Source organism: Barbus barbus, assembly GCF_936440315.1.
Source record: "Barbus barbus genome assembly, chromosome: 41".
NCBI classification, from domain to species: Eukaryota; Metazoa; Chordata; class Actinopteri; order Cypriniformes; family Cyprinidae; genus Barbus; species Barbus barbus.
This window is the reverse complement of record NC_136719.1, coordinates 21,709,426-21,729,700: the sequence shown is the minus strand read 5'-3', so window position 1 is coordinate 21,729,700 and position 20,275 is coordinate 21,709,426. Positions and strand designations below refer to the sequence as shown.

At 34.4% G+C, this 20,275-nt stretch overlaps 3 protein-coding genes across 5 annotated transcripts in view; 1 reads left to right on the top strand and 2 right to left on the bottom strand.

The window, feature by feature from the left end:
• Positions 1-328, bottom strand: part of LOC306860254 (ceramide-1-phosphate transfer protein-like) — a 1,558-nt gene extending 1,230 nt beyond the window's left edge. The window contains exon 1 of the mRNA XM_079401856.1: positions 31-328. Coding sequence (XP_079257982.1) covers positions 31-143 — 113 coding nt within the window. The 5' untranslated portion in view covers positions 144-328. The remainder of the gene's footprint in view (positions 1-30) is intronic.
• Positions 329-931: 603 nt separating this feature from the next.
• ints11 (integrator complex subunit 11) lies at positions 932-8,707 on the top strand. Of its 2 annotated transcripts, none has more exons than XM_079401861.1 (17): positions 932-1,223; positions 1,520-1,617; positions 1,719-1,792; positions 1,872-2,100; positions 2,798-2,896; positions 2,990-3,024; positions 3,142-3,280; positions 3,427-3,491; positions 3,624-3,813; positions 4,954-5,037; positions 5,175-5,264; positions 5,909-6,071; positions 6,279-6,389; positions 6,694-6,755; positions 6,841-6,983; positions 7,314-7,443; positions 8,410-8,707. In XM_079401861.1, exons 1-17 carry the CDS (start codon positions 1,196-1,198, stop codon positions 8,464-8,466), a joined length of 1,797 nt encoding a protein of 598 aa, XP_079257987.1. In that variant the 5' UTR covers positions 932-1,195; the 3' UTR covers positions 8,467-8,707. The 2 variants fall into 2 exon arrangements, with proteins under 2 accessions (XP_079257987.1, XP_079257986.1); XM_079401860.1 differs by having other exon boundaries at positions 7,314-7,455; positions 8,410-8,540.
• On the bottom strand, positions 8,557-10,965 carry LOC306860260 (uracil nucleotide/cysteinyl leukotriene receptor-like). 2 transcript variants are annotated; one of them, XM_079401862.1, is made up of 2 exons: positions 10,852-10,965; positions 8,557-10,099 (listed from the first exon to the last, which is right to left on the bottom strand). In XM_079401862.1, exon 2 carries the CDS (start codon positions 9,931-9,933, stop codon positions 9,013-9,015), a length of 921 nt encoding a protein of 306 aa, XP_079257988.1. In that variant the 5' UTR covers positions 9,934-10,099; positions 10,852-10,965; the 3' UTR covers positions 8,557-9,012. The 2 variants fall into 2 exon arrangements, with proteins under 2 accessions (XP_079257988.1, XP_079257989.1); XM_079401863.1 differs by having other exon boundaries at positions 8,562-10,102.
• Positions 10,966-20,275: the final 9,310 nt, after the last annotated feature.

Sequence of the window (20,275 nt, the reverse complement as noted above, 5' to 3'; positions counted from 1 at the left end):
CCAAGACCATAATATAAAACATGTACTCACGAGACCAGCTCTTGCCATCCTGCTATATAATATTTAATGTAAACCTCCTTATTCTCACTCAGACTTGATCTGAATGTTTCCAAAACCCTTTGAAGACTGAATGTAGCTGCCATGTCTGTTCTTTCTAATTAAACCACCATGACAAATTCTAACAACAGAATCGACTAAATAAATCCTATATTAATTTTCAATAAAAGTATGTTATGTGTTTCTTCATTGGGATCGTATCGCTGTAAATGCTTTGCTCTTAATCATTTGTTCCGGGATCTTCCTGCGTTCTTTAAGCAACGTAAGCAACACCAATCAATCAAGTTTTTCATGTCACATGACAAGAAGTTCCGTGTGATTGGCCCGCTGCGATTGTTTAGTAAGTTTTAACCAATGGGATTAAAGATGACGCAATCACGCACCGACGTCCAATCTTCGCTTTTCAGTAGTCTTCCACGAGGCGGCGCTTGAGGGCTCAGAAAGTGGAATTCTCCATTGAGCCGCATTCAAATATATGGAGGCTGTTTGTTTTATTCGAGACACTTATGCATCGAAAAGCATAATCTTTTAAGTATATGTATATACTCTACATATTTGTGTCTGACAACGGAATTTAAATACGGCTCTGAATCTGAATGAAAACTATTTTTAAAAATCCTCGTCCAGAAATCACAAACGAGCGTGATTGGTCCAAACTGAACAGCGCTGTGAAAAGTAACAGTTACCACGTGACATGTCCGTTTTAGTCTGCTTCACTAGTGGATCTGATAGTAATTTACTCCTGAATAATAATAATAAAAGACTTTATTACCCATTAAATTGAAAATATAAAGTAAAGATTTAAAATAAGAAAATTATTCTTTAGAAACGATAGAGAACGACTGCGTCATTAAGTCACGCCCACATCGATGCAATATTGATATTCTACTCTCTTGTTCTGTGGCGTTATGGCGGCGGCGTGAAAGTGCTTAGCTTGTTGTGCTAACCTGTTTCTGAAGCATCCACTTTTTGGACGCTTTTAAAGTCTTTACATTTGGTTTACATCCCTAGCTGGTGTGCGAGCTGACTGACATACACCCATCAAGTGTTCATATGCGGCTAATGTACAGTTAGTGTTTGACCATCAGTCTCTTGTAAACATAAAACATTAATTTCTGAGCTTTTCAAAGCTGTCAAGATGCCTGATATCAAAGTTACGCCTTTAGGTAAGACGTTTGTTTAATTTTTTCAATAGCACTTCTTAACAACGTTCATAAATAAGCAATTGTTAAACATATAATGCTTAACAAATAATATTGTAATTTGTAGGAATCAACGATATTAGTACTTATTATTTTGTTATCTTATCATTTTATGTCATGTGTTAATTTTACACACACACTTAACACTTGTATATATATATATATATATATATATATATATCATAACAAGTAAATGTTATAATATAAATTCATTTAATTCTAAAGTTCTTCTTAATGTGTGTGTATCTGTTGTCTTGCAGGGGCTGGTCAGGATGTCGGCCGCAGCTGTATTTTGGTCTCCATCGGTGGCAAAAACATTATGCTTGACTGCGGGATGCATATGGGCTTTAACGACGATGTGCGTTACATCAATTATTGCTATCTTCACTTGTGTGTATTTTGAGTATAATAGTCGACAAGTTAAGTACTATGCCCTTCATTTTCTGTGTTCGTTTTCAGAGACGTTTCCCAGATTTCAGTTACATTACTCAAAACGGTCGCCTCACTGAGTTCTTGGACTGTGTTATTATAAGGTTAGTTTGTATTTTACGTGTTATGTGACTGTTGTCTTGAGTTTTCCTGTTCTCCACTGTGATTTTCTTTCCTCCTCAGTCATTTCCACCTGGATCACTGCGGTGCTCTTCCCTACATGAGCGAGATGGTGGGTTACGACGGGCCCATCTACATGACCCACCCAACCAAAGCCATCTGCCCCATCCTGCTGGAGGACTTCAGAAAGATCACAGTAGACAAAAAGGGAGAGACCAACTTCTTCACTTCACAGATGATCAAAGACTGCATGAAGAAAGTTGTGCCACTCAACCTCCACCAAACAGTTCAGGTAAAGTTAGTTTAGTGAATTTTATTTTAATTTACAATAATTAAAATAAATTAATTTCATGTATTTTTATCAATAAAAATAACAATTAATTTTAGCAAATTCATTAATGTAAGTAATTTTAGAAATTTAATCGTTAATTTATTAATGATTTTAAGAAATTTTCCTTATTCAAAATGTTCAAACAAAAACATTACGTGAATTTATAAATATTTTATTAATTAATATTCTAAATAAAAATGAATACATTTTAATTATTTTATTATTATATCTATTATTTAATTATTTCTTTAAATCTATTATTAATGGATTTTTATTGTTTAATAATAATAATATTAATTATTATTATTATTATTATTCAGTTATGCATGTAGAAACCTTTTAATATTAAACATGAAATTTTGAGATCGTATTTCTTTAAATCCTTATTTTCTTTATTGTAATAAAATAATTATATTTTAAATATATATATATATATATATATATATATATATATAAAAATAATATTTTAAATATAATATTGTTTTTGTTTAAATGTAGACTATTTTTGAATATTCTGATGGATGGATTTTGTTGTAGTAAATTTTCCCCACTGAAAATGTTTAAACTAGAACGTTACTTAAGCATTTTTATTTTTTAATTTTGAATTCTGACTTATTTATTGAATTGTTTTTTTTTTTTTTTTATTTTTTTTTTTTAGGTAGATGAGGAGCTTGAGATCAAAGCGTACTATGCAGGTCATGTTCTGGGAGCCGCCATGTTTCAAATCAAAGTCGGCTTAGAGTCTGTCGTCTACACAGTTGAGTGTCACATTGCTTATTACATATTCCAATTTTATGATGTTCCAGCTGTTGACATCATTTGCAAATTCTGTCTGAATCTATTTGTACAGGGTGATTACAACATGACACCAGACAGACATTTAGGGTGAGTAAAATCTCTTCTTTTGTCACTGTTTTATGTACGTTCCAGGTTGTACATTTCGGTTAGATTAATTCAAGTTAAATTGAGTCAGGTTAAAATTTTCTGACTTTATTTACTCAGAGCTGCTTGGATTGACAAATGCCGGCCAGATATTCTGATATCAGAGTCCACATACGCCACCACGATCAGAGACTCCAAACGCTGCAGGGAAAGAGATTTCCTCAAGAAGGTTCATGAAACTGTGGAAAGAGGAGGGAAGGTAATTAAGGCGCATGAATATATGTAGAATTCAGTTGGTATGCGTCAGCTCATCCAGTCAGATTTTAAAGCCATAACTATCCTTTTTTTTAATAATAGGTTTTCAGATGTGTGTTGGTTTTGTTCATCCTGGTGTCTCTGTTTTAGGTCTTGATTCCAGTGTTTGCTTTGGGAAGAGCACAAGAACTCTGTATTCTGTTGGAAACATTTTGGTGAGCTTGTACAGTTGTTTGCTTGCCTAGGATTGCTTTGAATAGGTTTATTATAGCAAATTCTGTTGCAACACTCATAAACTCAGTGCTGGACCAGAATTGTGTGTAATTGCTGGCTGTTCATTTTACCAGGGAAAGAATGAATCTGAAAGCCCCCATTTACTTCTCCACCGGACTGACAGAGAAAGCCAATCACTACTACAAGCTCTTCATCACCTGGACCAATCAGAAGATCCGCAAGACCTTCGTACAAAGAAACATGTTCGAGTTCAAGCACATCAAAGCCTTTGATCGCTCATATGCTGATAACCCTGGACCTATGGTAAGACGTCTTCAAAGAAACGTATATAACAGACCATTTATAGACTCTGCAAGCCCACAAAGAGATATTCATGCATTATTATGAAAAATATTATCTTTTTTATTATTAAATGATACTTGTAAAAACCTTCTAGAATATTAAGTAGTATTCAAAAAAATAATATTGATGAAAATTGTAAATCTTATTTCTTTAAATCTGATATTCTACAATTAATATTAATGAACATTTTAAATCTGATAATTCATATACTTTAATAATTGATACAATATTAATGGATGTTTATTATAAAATTATTATTATTATAATTTATTATTATGATGATGATGATGATTAAATACATGTACCGTAGAAGCCTTTCAGAATATTAAACATGATATTTGTTAAATCTTATTTCTTTATATCCTATTTTTCCTTATTTTAATAATAAAAAAAATAAGGTTACACTTTATTTTGATGGTCCACTGCAGACATTCAACTAACTATAAGTAACTTTGCAACTACATGTCAAATAATTCTCATTAATTTGCAACTACATGTCTACTAACTCTCAGAGTAGACTGTTATGTTAGGTTTAGATTTAGTAGAATAAGCTGACATATACTTGCAAAGTTTCCCATAGTCAGTATGTTGTATGTTGTGGACCCAAGAAAATAAAGTGTAAGAAAATATTAAACAAACAGTCTACTAATACTCTAATGACTGCTAGTTGACATGTAGTTAATTGAATAAATTACTTACTGTTAGTAGAATGTCTAAAGTGGACTATCAAAATAAAGTATTACCAGAAATAACATTTAAATATAACAATTTGTTAAAATGTTCAAATTTGAATATGTAAATGATTTTCCACTAATAGGATGTTTCATCTATCACAGAATAAATCAGTGAAAAGTTCATCTTTTTGGTGATAAGAATTAAAAGGTTTGAGGATTGGTTTGAATCTTGATTCCCAAGGCCTCAGAATTGAAGAACTGATTCTTTTTGCTAATTACTCCGAGTCCTAGTTAGAGCTAAATGAAGTTTGTAGCTTTTTATGCTGTTACAGAATTGTCAAAAATAATTGATAGATTGATGAGAAGTGGAACAGATGAGTTCATGATGATATGTAAAAAGAGAGACATTGATATTCTGTTCCATCAGGTTGTGTTTGCCACCCCTGGAATGTTGCATGCTGGCCAATCTTTACAGATATTCAAGAAATGGGCTGGCAATGAAAAGAACATGGTAAGACTCCTTATGAAATGGCAGATTATGTTACTGAGACTTGCTTACCACGTCAACTCATTCAAAGCCCGTTCTGGCTCAAATAGTTGTTAATCGAAATAGAAGATATATTTGAGTTTGATATATTTATTTCTTAGCTCATCATGCCAGGGTACTGTGTGCAAGGCACTGTGGGACATAAGATCTTGAACGGACAGAAAAAACTGGAGATGGAAGGAAGAGCAACGGTAATAATTGGCACTGCAAACACTGATTTTAATTGAGCTTCACTAGATGGCATCAGAGAACTCTGATCTGTAGTTTATATTATCCACCGTTTCCTATAGTTTTCTTTAACCACACCTGAAGTTTATTTATGTCAAACCTCTATAATTTACATCTGTATCTCTGTATTTAAGTCTCATACACTAGCAGTCAAAAGTATGGAGTACTTTATTTTTTTGGAAAACATTATTTTATATTTTGAAAGAAGTCCCTTATGCTCACCAAGGCTGCTTTTTTGAATTAAAAATACCATGAATACCTTAATATTGTGAATTATTGCAATTTAAAAGACCTGTTTACTATTGTAATATATTTTAATAATAATTGAGCAGCAAATCAGCATATTAGGAAGATTTCTAAATGATCATGAGACACTGAAGACTGGAGTAATGGATGCTAAAAAAATTAGCTTTGCCATAACAGGAATAATTACATTTTAAAATATGTTCAAGTAGAAAACGGTTATTTTGAATTCTAATTCTATTACTGTTTTACTGTATGTTTGATCAAATAAATGTAGCCTTGGTGAGCATTAGAGACTTTGGAGACATTAAAAAAATCGTAATTTTTCCAAACTTTTGACTGGTATTGTATGCGGTGTGTTTAGTTGGATGTGAAGCTACAGGTGGAGTACATGTCCTTCAGTGCTCATGCTGACGCCAAAGGCATCATGCAGTTGATCCGCATGGCAGAACCCAAAAACATGCTGCTGGTGCACGGAGAGGCCAAGAAAATGGAGTTCCTCAAAGACAAGATCGAGCAGGAGTTCAGTAAGTCTGCAGCTTCTCAAAATACATTTGAACTTTGGACTGTACAGCATGCTTGCTAATTTCCAGTTGTGTGATTTATTCTTGAGAACTTTAGGGGTAAAAAAAAAAAAAAAAACAATACAAAATTGTGGAATATGATCACATTAATACTGTACTTTTCAGTGTTTGTTACATTTGCTCTCTGTGCTGATGTTTTACCCCATGCAGGTATCAGCTGCTATATGCCAGCCAATGGAGAGACGACGACCATAGTGACGAACCCCAGTGTCCCCGTGGACATCTCGCTCAACCTGCTGAAGAGAGAGATGGCTCTCGGAGGTATTTGACTCCCACTGACTCCTTTATTTGACCTGTTTACAGAAATGCCATCATGACTTTTTGTCATGTGGTTATGTGCATCTTGTAGATTCTGCTTTTCCTCTTTTAGTTTGAGTTTATACACAACTTTCTGGATCCCTTAAAAGCATGCATTATTGATTTTACAGCATGCACGAATTAAACTGAATGATTTTTGTGCTTACTTTCATTTGGTATGACACATTCACTAACTGCAAAATATATATATTAACATTAAATTACAAATAAATAAAATAACAGGATTTCTTATGAAACTTTCTCACAGGTCCATTGCCTGATGTTAAAAGACCTCGCACCATGCATGGAACGTTAATAATGAAGGATAATGTAAGTCAACATGGCTCTTTAGGTTCATCATTTATTTGAGTAATATAAGGTTTCAGACGTTTTCTGAATATGTGTGTCTGTGTAGAGTCTGCGGCTGGTTTCTCCAGAACAGGCTCTTAAAGAACTGGGTCTCAGTGAACATCAGCTGCGCTTCACCTGTCGTGTGCAGCTCCACGACCCCCACAGCGACACCGACACACTCGGCCGCATCTACACGCACCTCAAGAGGTCAGCGAACTATACCACACACACACACTTTTCTATTGCTAAATTAATGCAGTTAATCATGCCCTTCTCACCTGCATGTAACAGGGTTAAAACTATTAAAAACATTTTGTTAATTGAAATAAAGCAGAAATAAATGTTTCATGGCTGTCATCTTTAGTCATTTTTGGTACTTCACATACTGGTGAGTCATTTCACCCAAATGTTCGCCCCTCAGTGAACAACACTTTTAGTGTAAATGCCAGTCCATATGGGCAAATATGAGGTATGTGGTTCATGCTTTCGTAAAGGTTTTCATGAGAGGTCAAGTCTGTTTTTCGTTCTCTCTTACAGTGTATTGAAAAGTTACAGCATCCAGCACGTCCCAGACGGCACCGTCATCGTGGAATCCATCGTTATTAAAGTGACGTCCTCCGCCGAGGAGCCCAACCTCAAAGTGATTCTGCTCTCCTGGAGCTATCAGGTGAACAAACATGTAATTAACTAAATCTCCACTGATCTACCTTCATAATTTAATATGGATTATATTATCAACTGTTTTCAAACAGCCGAAATACTTTTAATTTCTATTTTGGGTTTGTGTATGTGGAAAACTGCACTTGTTTTTGTTTTTGGCTCGTGGTCAGGTCTAGTGGAATTTACAGCACCTCACAGCCTACAAGGGAAAATTTTTGCACTTATGTTTCCAAGCAAACACTGGTATCGCCAACTGCTTGGCAAAACAAACATATTACCATAAAATAACATTCTTCAGTATATTGCAGGCTGGCACAAATGGATTGCCATTGAAACTGCAACAAGGTGGTGTCACCTTCTCGCTTGGTTTACATTACTTTTGTCCAATATTGCATCTTATAGAAACGCCTCTGACCGCACGAAGACACGCTTAGTGGTTTCAGAGCTTGTACTTATTTAGACCTCTTTTTTTAATTGGTTTAATTTTATTCAGCAACGATGCAATGGATTGATCAAAAATAACAGGGAAAACATTTATAATGTTACAAAAGATTTCTATTTCAAATAAATGCTGTTCCTTTGAACTTTCTTTTCTTCAAAGAATGCAGAAAAAATAAGAATAACTTTTTCTTGAGTAGCAAATCAGCATATTAGTATGATTTCTGAAGATCATGTGACACTGAAGACTGTAGTGGTGGCTGCTGAAAATTCAGCTTTGCATCAGAGAAATAAATGACATTTTTATTAATGAATAATATAACATATATTAAAATAGAAATCTGTTTTTCTAATTTTAAAGTGTAATAATATTTTGCATTATGACTGGTTTTACTGAATTTTTGCTGAAATAAATGCAACCTTGGTGATCATAAGAGACTTCTTTAAAAAAAAAAAAACTTTTGAAGTGTGTATATATTACATTTTAGGTTTTGAGATGTACTATTTTAACCTGTTTCTCATTGTTCTTCATCAGGATGAAGAATTGGGCAGTTTCTTGTCTACGTTGTTGAAGAAAGGTCTGCCTTCATGATTGTGGTGACACTTGATGACATTTAATATTTGTCGTTGTTTAAAAAATAAAATAACAATAAAGACTTTTTTAGTAAAATTGACCGAGAGTAATTTGTGAAAATATATTTATTTCTTAGCTGTAGATAAAAGTTAAACAAAGTTTAAAAAAATTGTCAGTATTCAGAATTTGAAACCAAATGCAGTGATGATACAGACATTTACATCTAATATGTAATAATTCAACAATATGAAATGACACAAAATTAAAAAAAAATAAAAAAATTGCATGAACCACTGAAATGAGTCAATAAAATTCAGAACTGACTCAATTGGGAATCAGCCAAGCTGCCAAGATTATTTCAAAAGAGCCAAATATTGGCCAATATATCAGTCTAGTCTCATTGATTTTGCACTGTATTAGTACAATTATGTGAGAAAAATCCTGACTCAGTTTCATCAAGCCACATTGGAGTCCATATTGCAGTTTTTTGGCTTTACAGATGAATTTTATGTGCTGTCCTGCCTCTAACTGAAATAATTCAGTTGGAACTAAGCTTTCAGAAGCTCAAAAGCCATTGGAAATGGAATAAACACCCGTTTTCTTCTTCAGCCTCAGTCTTTTGAGCCTCCACTTGTAGTGACCCGTGGCGAAGTAGTACAAAAGAGGGTCCAAGATGCTGTTTAGACTGACCAGAGCCATGGTCAGCCTACGGAGGATGAAAATCCCAGTATTCTCTTCGTCTTTGTTGTCGTTCTCTCCCAAGCGTGTCAAGAGGTACACAAGATGAACAATATGATAAGGAAGGAAACACAGAAGTGTGATGGTTAGGATGGCGTAGATGATCCGCCGTGCCCCACGGCCGGTGGAGTTTTTGATGCGGGCGATGCGACGGGCCACGATGGGGTAACAAATCAGGATGACCGCAGAGGGCAGAAGGGATCCAAAAATTAGACTACTTATGCTGTAGGGCGCCAAGTCGCTCCATTCTTTTTTATTGAAGCGCTCAAAACACATGTTCTCTTTGCTTGATAATGGGCATGTTAACATGAACGCCAACATAGCCGACCCAGAAACCAGCCACACGGCAGTGCTCACCAGCGCACTGAGATTTGTGTTGCGAAGCTTCAAGTAGGTGTGAGGATGGAGGGTGGCGATGTAACGGTCCAGGCAGATGCAGGTCATGAAGCTGATGCTGATGTAGATGTTGGCGAAGAAGATCGTGCCGGTGATGCGACACATGGCATCGCCAAATATCCAGTTGCTGTCATTGAGGTGGTAGTGGATACGAAATGGCAAAGCGAACAAGAAAAGCATGTCGGCCACCGCCAGGTTAATGATGTATATGTTTGAAGGAGATTTCTGTTTGATTTTAAAGATGAAGTAATACAAAGCTCCGAGATTTCCAATCAATCCGAAAAACAAGACCAGACTGTGGACGGGTGTGAAGAGATAGCGCTGGAAATTGTTTCGGAATTGGTCTTCCATGGTGTTGTGGTCCTTGGGTAAATAGGTTTTTAAAGATTTGAGAGATCTGCTCACATCAACTGCCAAGATGACTTACTAGAATTGCTATAAATGCATTGTTCATTGTTTTGGTTAGTATTCTGCTTTTCGGTTCCCCATCTGGATAGAGGTGAAAGTCAGTGAGTTTCTGCTGTGAAAAGAAAATATTAGTGACATTTATCATGTAAATATTTGATCGTGAAGAATCTTGCACAAGGTGTTTACCATCCAAACAGGTTTAGTGTATGACTGTTCCAGCTGCCAGGTTCAATACAAATTCAATTGACAGCATTTGTTAATTTGTTAATTAACAGCAATAAAATAAAAATCGAATCGCCCCACGTCGTCTTGGAAAGGGGGGGGGTCCAGTTGCCTTAACGTAGACACTATTAACCAGTTTGACCAACTAGCAGTCGTTTTTAGAATAATATAAAATAAGAAATGTGAACCTTATATTATAAAGCACTTAGATTAATTACTCCGTTAAAATGTGTGCAATATTTGAGCTTTTAAGTTTTTTTACCCTCTTTTTTTAGCGTGGCAACAGTCGTAAAATTGGAAATAACTTTTATAAGTACACAGAAATGGGTTTGTTAAATCATGTTAACACTCATATCGTTTACGTGTTGTGGCTACACTTCTAAAACAGTGAGTATTTAATCGTTTATGGATTCATTGAACAATTCACTTTCATTGTAAGTGCCTCACTAAGAGAAATTAGCAGGTAATCAACGAGTGCTGTCGATTATTAGCTTGTACTGAACAACACTGAATATTCCGTTAAAGCAAAAATGGATTTTTATGGTGATTTATAATTTAAGAAATGTATTCATTTATGCAGAATTGTAAAATAGAAGTATATACACCACACACAAAATAATTTAACTTTGATGTACTTACGGTACTTGAAGAAGCGTCCTTGAATCCTGTCGACCTTGAGTTAATGTAAAAAGCACATTTTCATATCAAGTCTTATGAAAGCTAGCTGTTCTGTCAGTGGTGGAAACTTATTCTGAGCACTGTGGTTTTACGCAGTAGTATGAAAAGACAGAACAGGAAATTCAGAAAGTGCAACCTCCCCCGGTGTTTTGAGGGCGCCGTGGGGGACATGCAGACATTTTGGCACGTGGAAATTTTGCATTTCATGTTCCACTCAAACTAGTGTCTTGAAACTTTTCGAGGTGGCTGTGTTGAAATGAGTCACCCTGGAACTGAAAGGTGGTCATACAGTGCATTGACTGAGAGTGAAAGTGCACTGTATGATCAATAAATATCAGACGTTAGGCCACTCACGTTTATCTGATCGCATTGCTGCTTTTCTGTTTTTGTTCCTCTTGTGTAGAATCAGATTTGCCGATCTAAATTTGTGTCTAAAACCTCCAAAAAAAAGGTGACTGTGGTGCATATTTCCCATCATTAATGGTCTATTTGACACGAAGTGGCGTGTAAAACCTGTTATAACAGATATTATGGAATACAAGTAACATTTCTCCAGCCAAATTATTTTATTATTTGTGACCCTGGACCACAAAACCAGTCATAAGTGTGAATTTTTTAATTGAGATTTATATATCTGAATAAATAAGCTTTCCATTGATGTATGGTTTGTTATGATTGGACAATTTTGCCGAGATACAACTATTTGAAAGTCTGGAATCAGGAAATTTACAAAATATCTTCATGGAACATGATCTTTACTTTATATCCTAATGATTTTTGGCATAGAAAATCAATAATTTTGACCCATACAATGTATTTTGGCTATTTCTACAAATATACCTGTGCAACATAAGACTGATTTGCGGTCCAGGGTCACATTTTATCGTATATATCAAATTTGATCTGCTTTTGTTTTATATGATTACTGGTGCTTTCCAAGGCAGTCGTCACTATTACTATTTCAAGAAAGCTCAAAGCCTAAATAATAATAAAATAATGTTGAAAATTCAATTAAAATTTTTTCAAATATATTTCAAAATATACAAAAATGTATGCATATTTTTTAAATATACTTTTCCCTCCATATTGGCATATTTCAATCCAATCATTTTTTTTATCATAAAATAATTGGTTAATTAATTTAGTAGCTACAAACTCGTGAGGACAATCAATTGTATTTAGGATTCTGTAAATGCCATCGAACTGAATGGAAATGGCTACGCTGAAATTTGAATCAGAGAGGACAAGAATGAGATTTGTGTTTTGGTTTAAGGGCCACTTTGTGTCTGATGGCCTTTATGTAGTGACACGGATGCATTCAGTGAATACAGCCCTATCACTTTCCTCACTTCCTGTGGGGATGAGCTTGGCATTCTTCATTCATGTTGGAAAATGGCTCTGAAACGCAGCTTTGACATTGTGGAATTTATAAACTGATTGTGAAAGAACAGAATTTTGTTGGTTTGCATTTCAGCACTTGCTCAGTGGCTGAAAAATCGATAGGATAAAGAGCAGACAAGGATGTAAATCAAGATGATAAGGAAACTATGCGTTCACCATTAAGATAACATGGATTGGAAAGATCTGCAATAGTCTTTCTTCCCTTCATTTTTTGGTAAATGTATTATTGAATTGTCTAAAATTACTATAAAATGAATTTATTTGTATTTTTATAATGAATTCCGCGATTCGTCGACTAGTCGAGTTTTAAAAATCATCGACTTCAATTTACCGGAAGTGGTGTATTTCATGGACGAGAATCCATTAAACACATTATAGACTGTTTTCCGAGGCTGCATGATATATTAAACCCATTTAAAAATCATAATTAAGCATAATTGTGAATTCACACATTATTTACGTGCGTGTAGTTTACGTGCTCAGTTCACAGTATCCACGTATTCATTTAATTACAGTGGCTATAGCATTTCTGTCCTAAAGAAATTGCCAAATATTAAAGATTAAGTGGACATTTGAATTAAATGGTGCTTGGTCAATATTAAACAAGGATTAGATCTCTCAGTAATGTGGCCGGCGGCGCCCCTGCAGGCCATTGCTGTAATGCATCTACATGAGCTCTATTGTTTAGAATACATTATGTATTTTAACAGTTTTGTTCAATAATACCATATGATTTCTTGCTTTTGATACTTTATTGAACTAATTATTATTACATCATTGCTATTATATATGTATTTTAAGTCATTTTAAAAGCTATTATTCACTTGCATCTATTTTTATTACCACAAAAAAAAAAAATATTATAATTATAGGGCCCTATGAAATCAGTTTTATTTCCAAATTCATTTTCATTTTTCTATACTCTGTTTTAATTGTTAAATTAAATTTTATTAATCAAAAAGCCTGTCTAATTAATTGAGTTTTACAGTTTTATCTGTACCAAATTCTGTTTTCCATTATTTTCTGGATTCCATTTTAATGGTTCCATTAAATTTTAATAATCAAAAGCATCTACAATTAATTGATTTTATATTAAAAACGTGTTTTTTTTTTTTTTTTTTTCGTCATAAATGCTGCACATTTACATTTTTCACCTAAATGAATTTTGGTAAATAATATTTCTGGTAAAATATTTTTTATTATCATTTGATTATTAAACTAGAACACGTGGATATGTTGTCATTCTTACAGTATAATACTGAACTGTGATTTCAGTGATTTGGACTGAGATGGACACTTGCTTCTTGCACTCTGTTGCACTTTTGCTTTAAAAAAGGATTTCATAGAAATTTGGATTTCATTTAGTTTAATAAAATATTCTTAAGTAAAATTGTTGATTTTTTTGTGGGGAATGAATTTAGATAAATCAATTAATCGATTAATTAGTCGATAGATTAATCGAAATAAAAATAGTTATTAGTGGCAGCCCTAATTTTGTCATTTTTATTATTTTTTAACATGTCTAAATAGATTTTATAGCAGTAACAATTTATATTGGGATGCTTTTACACAAAGCTGTATTGCATTCATGTACATGATATTTTAGTTACTTTATATTTAATGCATTAATTATGTCTTATAATGCACTGGTGTATTATTATAATAATGTATAATAATTTTAACCATAGTTACAGCATAAAACATTATTTATTTATATATTTAGAAACTATAAAACAAGACAAATAACCAATTTCAGACATTGCAAGGAATCTGCAAACTATTATAATGCAATTGCACTTGGTTACAATTATTTATGAATAGATAAATACACCATTTATTTTCTAATTTAAAAAAAAAAAGTCCTTAAATCTTAAAGCATACATAATATTTTTGAGATTTCTAAGTCTTGATTAAGGTTGGTTAGGGAAAAAACTGCTTTACAAAGTAAGCACAAAATGTTGAGACAAGATGTTTGCACTAAACTGCATGACAGATGTTCTTTGATGCATTCATCTGTAATGTGCTGTAAGGATGTGTGCTTTGACTTTGCTCCTCGTCCTTTAGGCAAATCCACTGGCCTTCCTCAGCAGCTGAAGCATCTCAAGGCCGAATGAAAAGTGCGAGGATGGTAAAACTGTTGAATCACAGGAAATTCAAATGAAACTGAAAGTGAGCAGTCACATTCTATAACATCTCATTAAATAAAATACATGAGTTTGGCGACATTATTGCAAATCGATATTACTATACGTTGCTACATGTACGCTAAAATTGTTTAATTGTTGCCAAAACTGTGACACTGTGGTGGCATTTGCGTTGGTTCAACTTCTTTTTCGTTGCTTTTGTTTTCGCCACTACATTAAAATTTAAAAATTAAAACGAACTTTTAGATGGAAAAAAAACTATATATATATATATATATATATATATATATATATATATATATATATATATATATATATATATATATATATATATATATATATATATATATATATATATATATATATATATATATAATCAATAGGTCTAATATAATCAGACTTAAATTACATTTGACCTATCTTGTTTTAAATAGGATAATCTTCTACCATATTTATATAAAAATACAAAGAGTAAGAAATTAATTCCATTTGTTGTTATCAACAACATAAAGTTCATATTACATCAAAGTTTCCCAAACTGGGTTTGTGAAGGAACTGCAGGGGGTTTATGAGTTTAATGAAAAGTTAATAATTAATTAAATCATAAAAATGTTAAATGAAAACAAATAACCATAACCAACATCAGTGAACCATGAACATGCAAATGTGATACTTCGTTATTAAAATATTTATTTTAAAATCTCAGGGGTACTTCAAATAAAAATATATGTGAAAGCGGATCAGATGACAAAAAAGTTGGTGAGTTTGTGCTTTTTAATGTGAAAACCTTCCAAAGTACTACATGGTAAAATAACCGACTGAGTGATCATTTAAATAAAAATGAATGTGTTCATCAATAGTTTCAAATCAAGTGGTTAAATGCTTTGTAGCCACCTGATTAAGGCTCTCTTAGAGTATATAAGCAGTATCTATTTTAGAAAGGAAAATTTAAAAGATGAAAAAGTGGAATTAGAGAGAATCAATAAATCATGAATAAATTATTGCTATGTAAAAAATGTGTAACCATGTAATGCATAAAAAGTAATTGTAGTCTTATGAGCGTTTAGTTTAATTACAAGTACTTAATTTTTGGAATCTGATTACATAATCCTGATTACATGTAATCAGTTACTACCCAGTTCTGTATATATTAGCATGTATTAATGATTTTACGGCATTCACAAATTAAACTGAATTATTTTTGTGCTTACTTTAATCTGGCTCACATTCACTAACTGCAAAATAACGAAATGTGACAATGTCTGCTCCATTTTAAATCTTGTTAGTACAATTGTCCAGATCCTTCATGCTGATCCTAAAACAAGCTCTGGCCTGGTCAAATAATCCAACTGACATCATATTTGCAATATGTTTCTCATTGCTACTTCCATTTTTCAGACCCATTAAATGTTTAATTGCTCCCAGATGGTCTAAAACCCAGCTTTATGGTTTTTTTTTTTTTTTTTACTTTTATAACTTGGCATTTAAAAATGCACTTGAGACTCATTTTAAGATGTTGGCATATGGGTCTGTTATTGTCTCATATGTTCTGGTGACTTGGACCAAGCTGCTGAATCTTTTTTTAGAGGAGCTAAAGGACATTTAGTAGAATTTAGTAGCCTGTGTTGCAAGACTGAGTTAGTTCTTGCTAATCAGTTTTGAACGTTTGTCTGTGTAGCTGTTGATTCACTGAGATGATGAATTGTTTGCAGTTTGTGTTTCTGGTGGGAAGAATTTGAATCTCATGGAACAGAATCAGACTGCAGAGTCTAAAACACTTCCCACAAGAAAAGACCAGAGTATGTATTGAAAAAGTGCAAACATACTGAGGATGAATAATGGATCAGAGACAGACCGAATTAGAGAGAGAGAGGGAGAAAGAGAACATGCATAATATACTGTTGGCAAGAAAGTGGCTGAATCACTCCAGTGGCTCTCAGTTGTAGCCCCTACAGTCAAAAATGATACTGTTACATACGGTGTGTAATCAGTGGAGAGTTTGCGTCTTCCATCTGGAGAAAAAAGAGAAAGAGAGAGCACTGGGAAGTGCTGGGATCAAAAGTAGGTCATTCTCCCTGAGTCTCACATCTCTCACAGCAAATCCACCAATCCACACTGCTGCAGTACATGTGCCTGAGATGAGAGAAGAACAGCCAAAATCTGAGCTGACAGGACCCAGCAACCATGCAGCTGCTCATGTGCTCTATTGCTCTATCCCTTCGTCCATCCATACATCCATCCATTCATTCATTATTTTTTTAATAATTTGGTTCCATTCTTGCCTGATATGTTACCAGCTGCTGAAGAGTTCGTGGTCGTCTCTGACGTATTTTTCGTCAGACCAGTTCAGCACCCGAACTCTTCTACTAGGAAGCCATGCTGTTGTAATAGCTGCCGTATGTGGCTTTTCATTGTTCTGCTGAAATACACGTCATCTGGAGGGGAGCATAGGTTTCTCTAAAACCTTTATATACCTTTCAGCATTCATAATACCTTCCAAAACATGCAAGCTGCCCATACCATATGCACTTATGCACCCCCAAACCATCAGAGATGCTGGCTTTTGAACTCATTAGCCCGGAGGACACGGCATCTGTGATTTCCAACAAGAATGTCAAATTTGGACTTGTCTGACCATAGAACACTGTTCTACTTTGCAACAGTCCATTTTAAATGATCCTTGGCCAACAGGACACAACGGCGCTTCTGGACCATGTTTACATATGACTTCCATTTTGCATGATAGAGCTTTAGAGCTTCAGCACGGCAGATTGTGTTTACCGAGAGTGGTTTCTGGAAGTATTCCTGGGCCCATTTAGTAATGTTAATGACAGAATCATGCCGATGAGTGATGCAGTGCCAGTGTCGTCTTAGGGCCTGAGGACAATGGGCATCCAACAAAGGTATTCAGCCTTGTCCCTTATGCACAGAGATTTCTCCAGTTTCTCTAAATCTTTTGATGATGTTATGCACTGTAAATGATGAGATTTGCAAAGCCTTTGCAATTTGACGTTGAGGAACGTTGTTTTTAAAGTATTCCACAGTCTTTTTATGCACTCTTTCACAAATTGGAAGCCTCTGCCCATCTTTACTCCTGAGAGACTCTGCCTCTCTAAGACATCCCTTTTATGTTACAGACCTGATGTCAGTTAACTTAATTAGTTGCTAGATGTTCTCCCAGCTGAAAACGTCCCAACATTTCCGGAATTCGGGTTGTATCTATCTATCCATCCATCCATCTATGGAATTCTGTCTGTCTGTCTGTCTGTCTGTCTGTCTGTCTATCTATCTATCTATCTATCTATCGCATGCAGGTGTAAGGCATGAGCAATTAGAATTTCCTTTATTCTAAACGATTTATTCTGAATGATCTGCTCCATTAATGAGATTTTAAGATCTGGTTCTTTATAGAATTCTTTATGGAATGCCAGCAAAAATAATGGAACAACTTCAATAGAAAAGATGGAATACTTCTTGTAAATCTCTCTCTGTCTCTCTTTCTCTTTCTCTTCTCTCCCTTTCTTCATTTCTAATTTAGACTGCTGACTCAACAGCCACCAAGAAGAAAAAAAAATCCAGCTTTGATCTGTGAAAGACAGGGAGAAAGCTCTGGGGAAGAGAGAAAGGAGAATGGGAAGTCTCGCTGGATTTGAAAACTTTCTAAATTTAACACCCATAACAGAGCAGAGGAGGTTTTGCATGCGAGACACTGCTGGAGGCTGAGAGCAGATACAGACACATGTGCTCTGGTGTCCTCATGATCTCACGGTGGCTGATTCCATCACTGCTGGTGATGCAAAATATAGGTAACCTTTAACATCTGAAGAACTCTTCAGATTATAAAAAGGTAAGAAAGAGATGGTTCTTTAAATGAATGGTTCTTTGTGGAACCAAAATGGTTCTTCTATGGCATCACTATGAAGAACCTTTTAAGCACCTTTATTTTTAAGAGTGTAGGCCTGGGACTTTATGTAAGCTTTAATAATGGGAAATGTTTTTGAAAATATAGGACTATACATTTTAATCAGAATTAGTAAATGATCTAATCTTCTTTATGGTTGCATTGAGTGAATCTCTGGATGACTGCTTATGGATTTGACTATGCAATCAAATTTACCCTTTAACAGATTTATTTATATGTCTGTATACATGCATGTAACTCAAAAAGATTTAAATTTATGCTTAGAACAAGAAAACACAATTCTAAAAAAAATAAAATAAGAGGTACTTTTTGCAGTTTTGCTTTTGTTTTATTTGAACTTATTTTAAGAATATTTAGACATTTTATCTGGACATTCATGCAGTTTAAGTGTGCCCAAAAAATAAAATGAAAAACAATTAATTAAATTCATAATTCATATTTGTTTATTTATTTGCTTGTTTGTTTAAATTAAAGTGAAGTGTTTCAGTGAGGTGTTTGTCTGTGCATCACTCTGCAACATTCTGTCTGTATAGGACAAATGCTTAGTAATAAATTATGCTCTGATGATTAAAACTTTGAGCTAGGCATTTGTTCTAAATCTCACTATGAGCAATAACAGTGTGACTTAACTTCCTAGCCTACCCCAAACAAACTGTCACGGACAGTCCAGGGCTATTCTGACATCTCAAGAGTAGAAAAAAAGGGAATGACATCATTCCAATTGATGGGCACGGCTTTCTCAGTGTGAGACAAGACCGAACAATAGCATTCTATAAAGGCATGGAGTAAAATCCGCATGCCTGTCCCTCCCCCAGGCTGCCCCATTTCCTGTGAATTAATAATGCCCTCTATTTTTGGCTTCAAAAAGGAAATGCGGCTTTTGAAATGCTCTCAATTGGTTCTTGCCATAAAAATGCCATTAGATCAATTGACATGTCCATTTATCTAAATGCTGGCCATCTACTCATGAATGACCTTGTGGATTACAAAGAACAATATAGAGAATTATGACGATCCCAAGCCAAATATGCCTAATTAAGGAGCTCAATTGTGATTTTTTTTTTCTTTCAACTGGGTATTGAGGATTATTTCAGATTTACTCTATATACACAGCTGCTGAAAATTCAGCTTTGCCACCACAGGAATAAATTAGGTTTTAATATATATTCAAATAGAAAACAGTTTTTGTTTTCTATTTGTTTCACAGTTTTTTCAGCCTTAATGAGCATGTGAGACTTCTTTCAAAAACGTAAAAAATGAAATGCATTCAATTTGTATGGCATCATAAGAACATAATACAATAAACATGTCGTGTTTTATTGTGAGTTACGAATTAGACAACTCAGTTCTGTCCACTGTAACTTGATAAGCAGCATTGTTTTGCACAAAATCCTCCACAGATGTTTGCATCTTTGCTGTGGCACTTATCACAGCCTGCCAGAATGCAAATCCTTCTTAGTATCAGGTTTCTCTGTGAGATCTACAAACACTTCCAGATTTCATTCAGTATAGGAACTGTAGTTGTGTTAGTTTATTCTTCCAACTGCAGGGCAGAAATCGGATGGGCTTTGATGCTGTATAGAGAACTCCTACCTTCTGACAGTAACACACTGAGTCGGTTTTCATAATAGATTAAGGGCGTTCACACTTGGCAGGTTTGGTTCGGTGTGACACTTGTGCAATTGCTCTATTTGTGCAGTTCAATTAAATAAGTGTGAATGTTACTATCTGAACCACTGAAAAAGGAGGGTCTCAGTCTGCTTCTAAACAAACTACGGCGATTCAATTGAATTACTATTGAAATACAAATCAAAAACAGGATGTGATGTCACAAGATACAACCCTAAAAGGGACAGAATGCTTAACCAAAGTTTGGTTGAACGTTCCTCTAACATTCCCAGGACGTTCTAATTTGGTT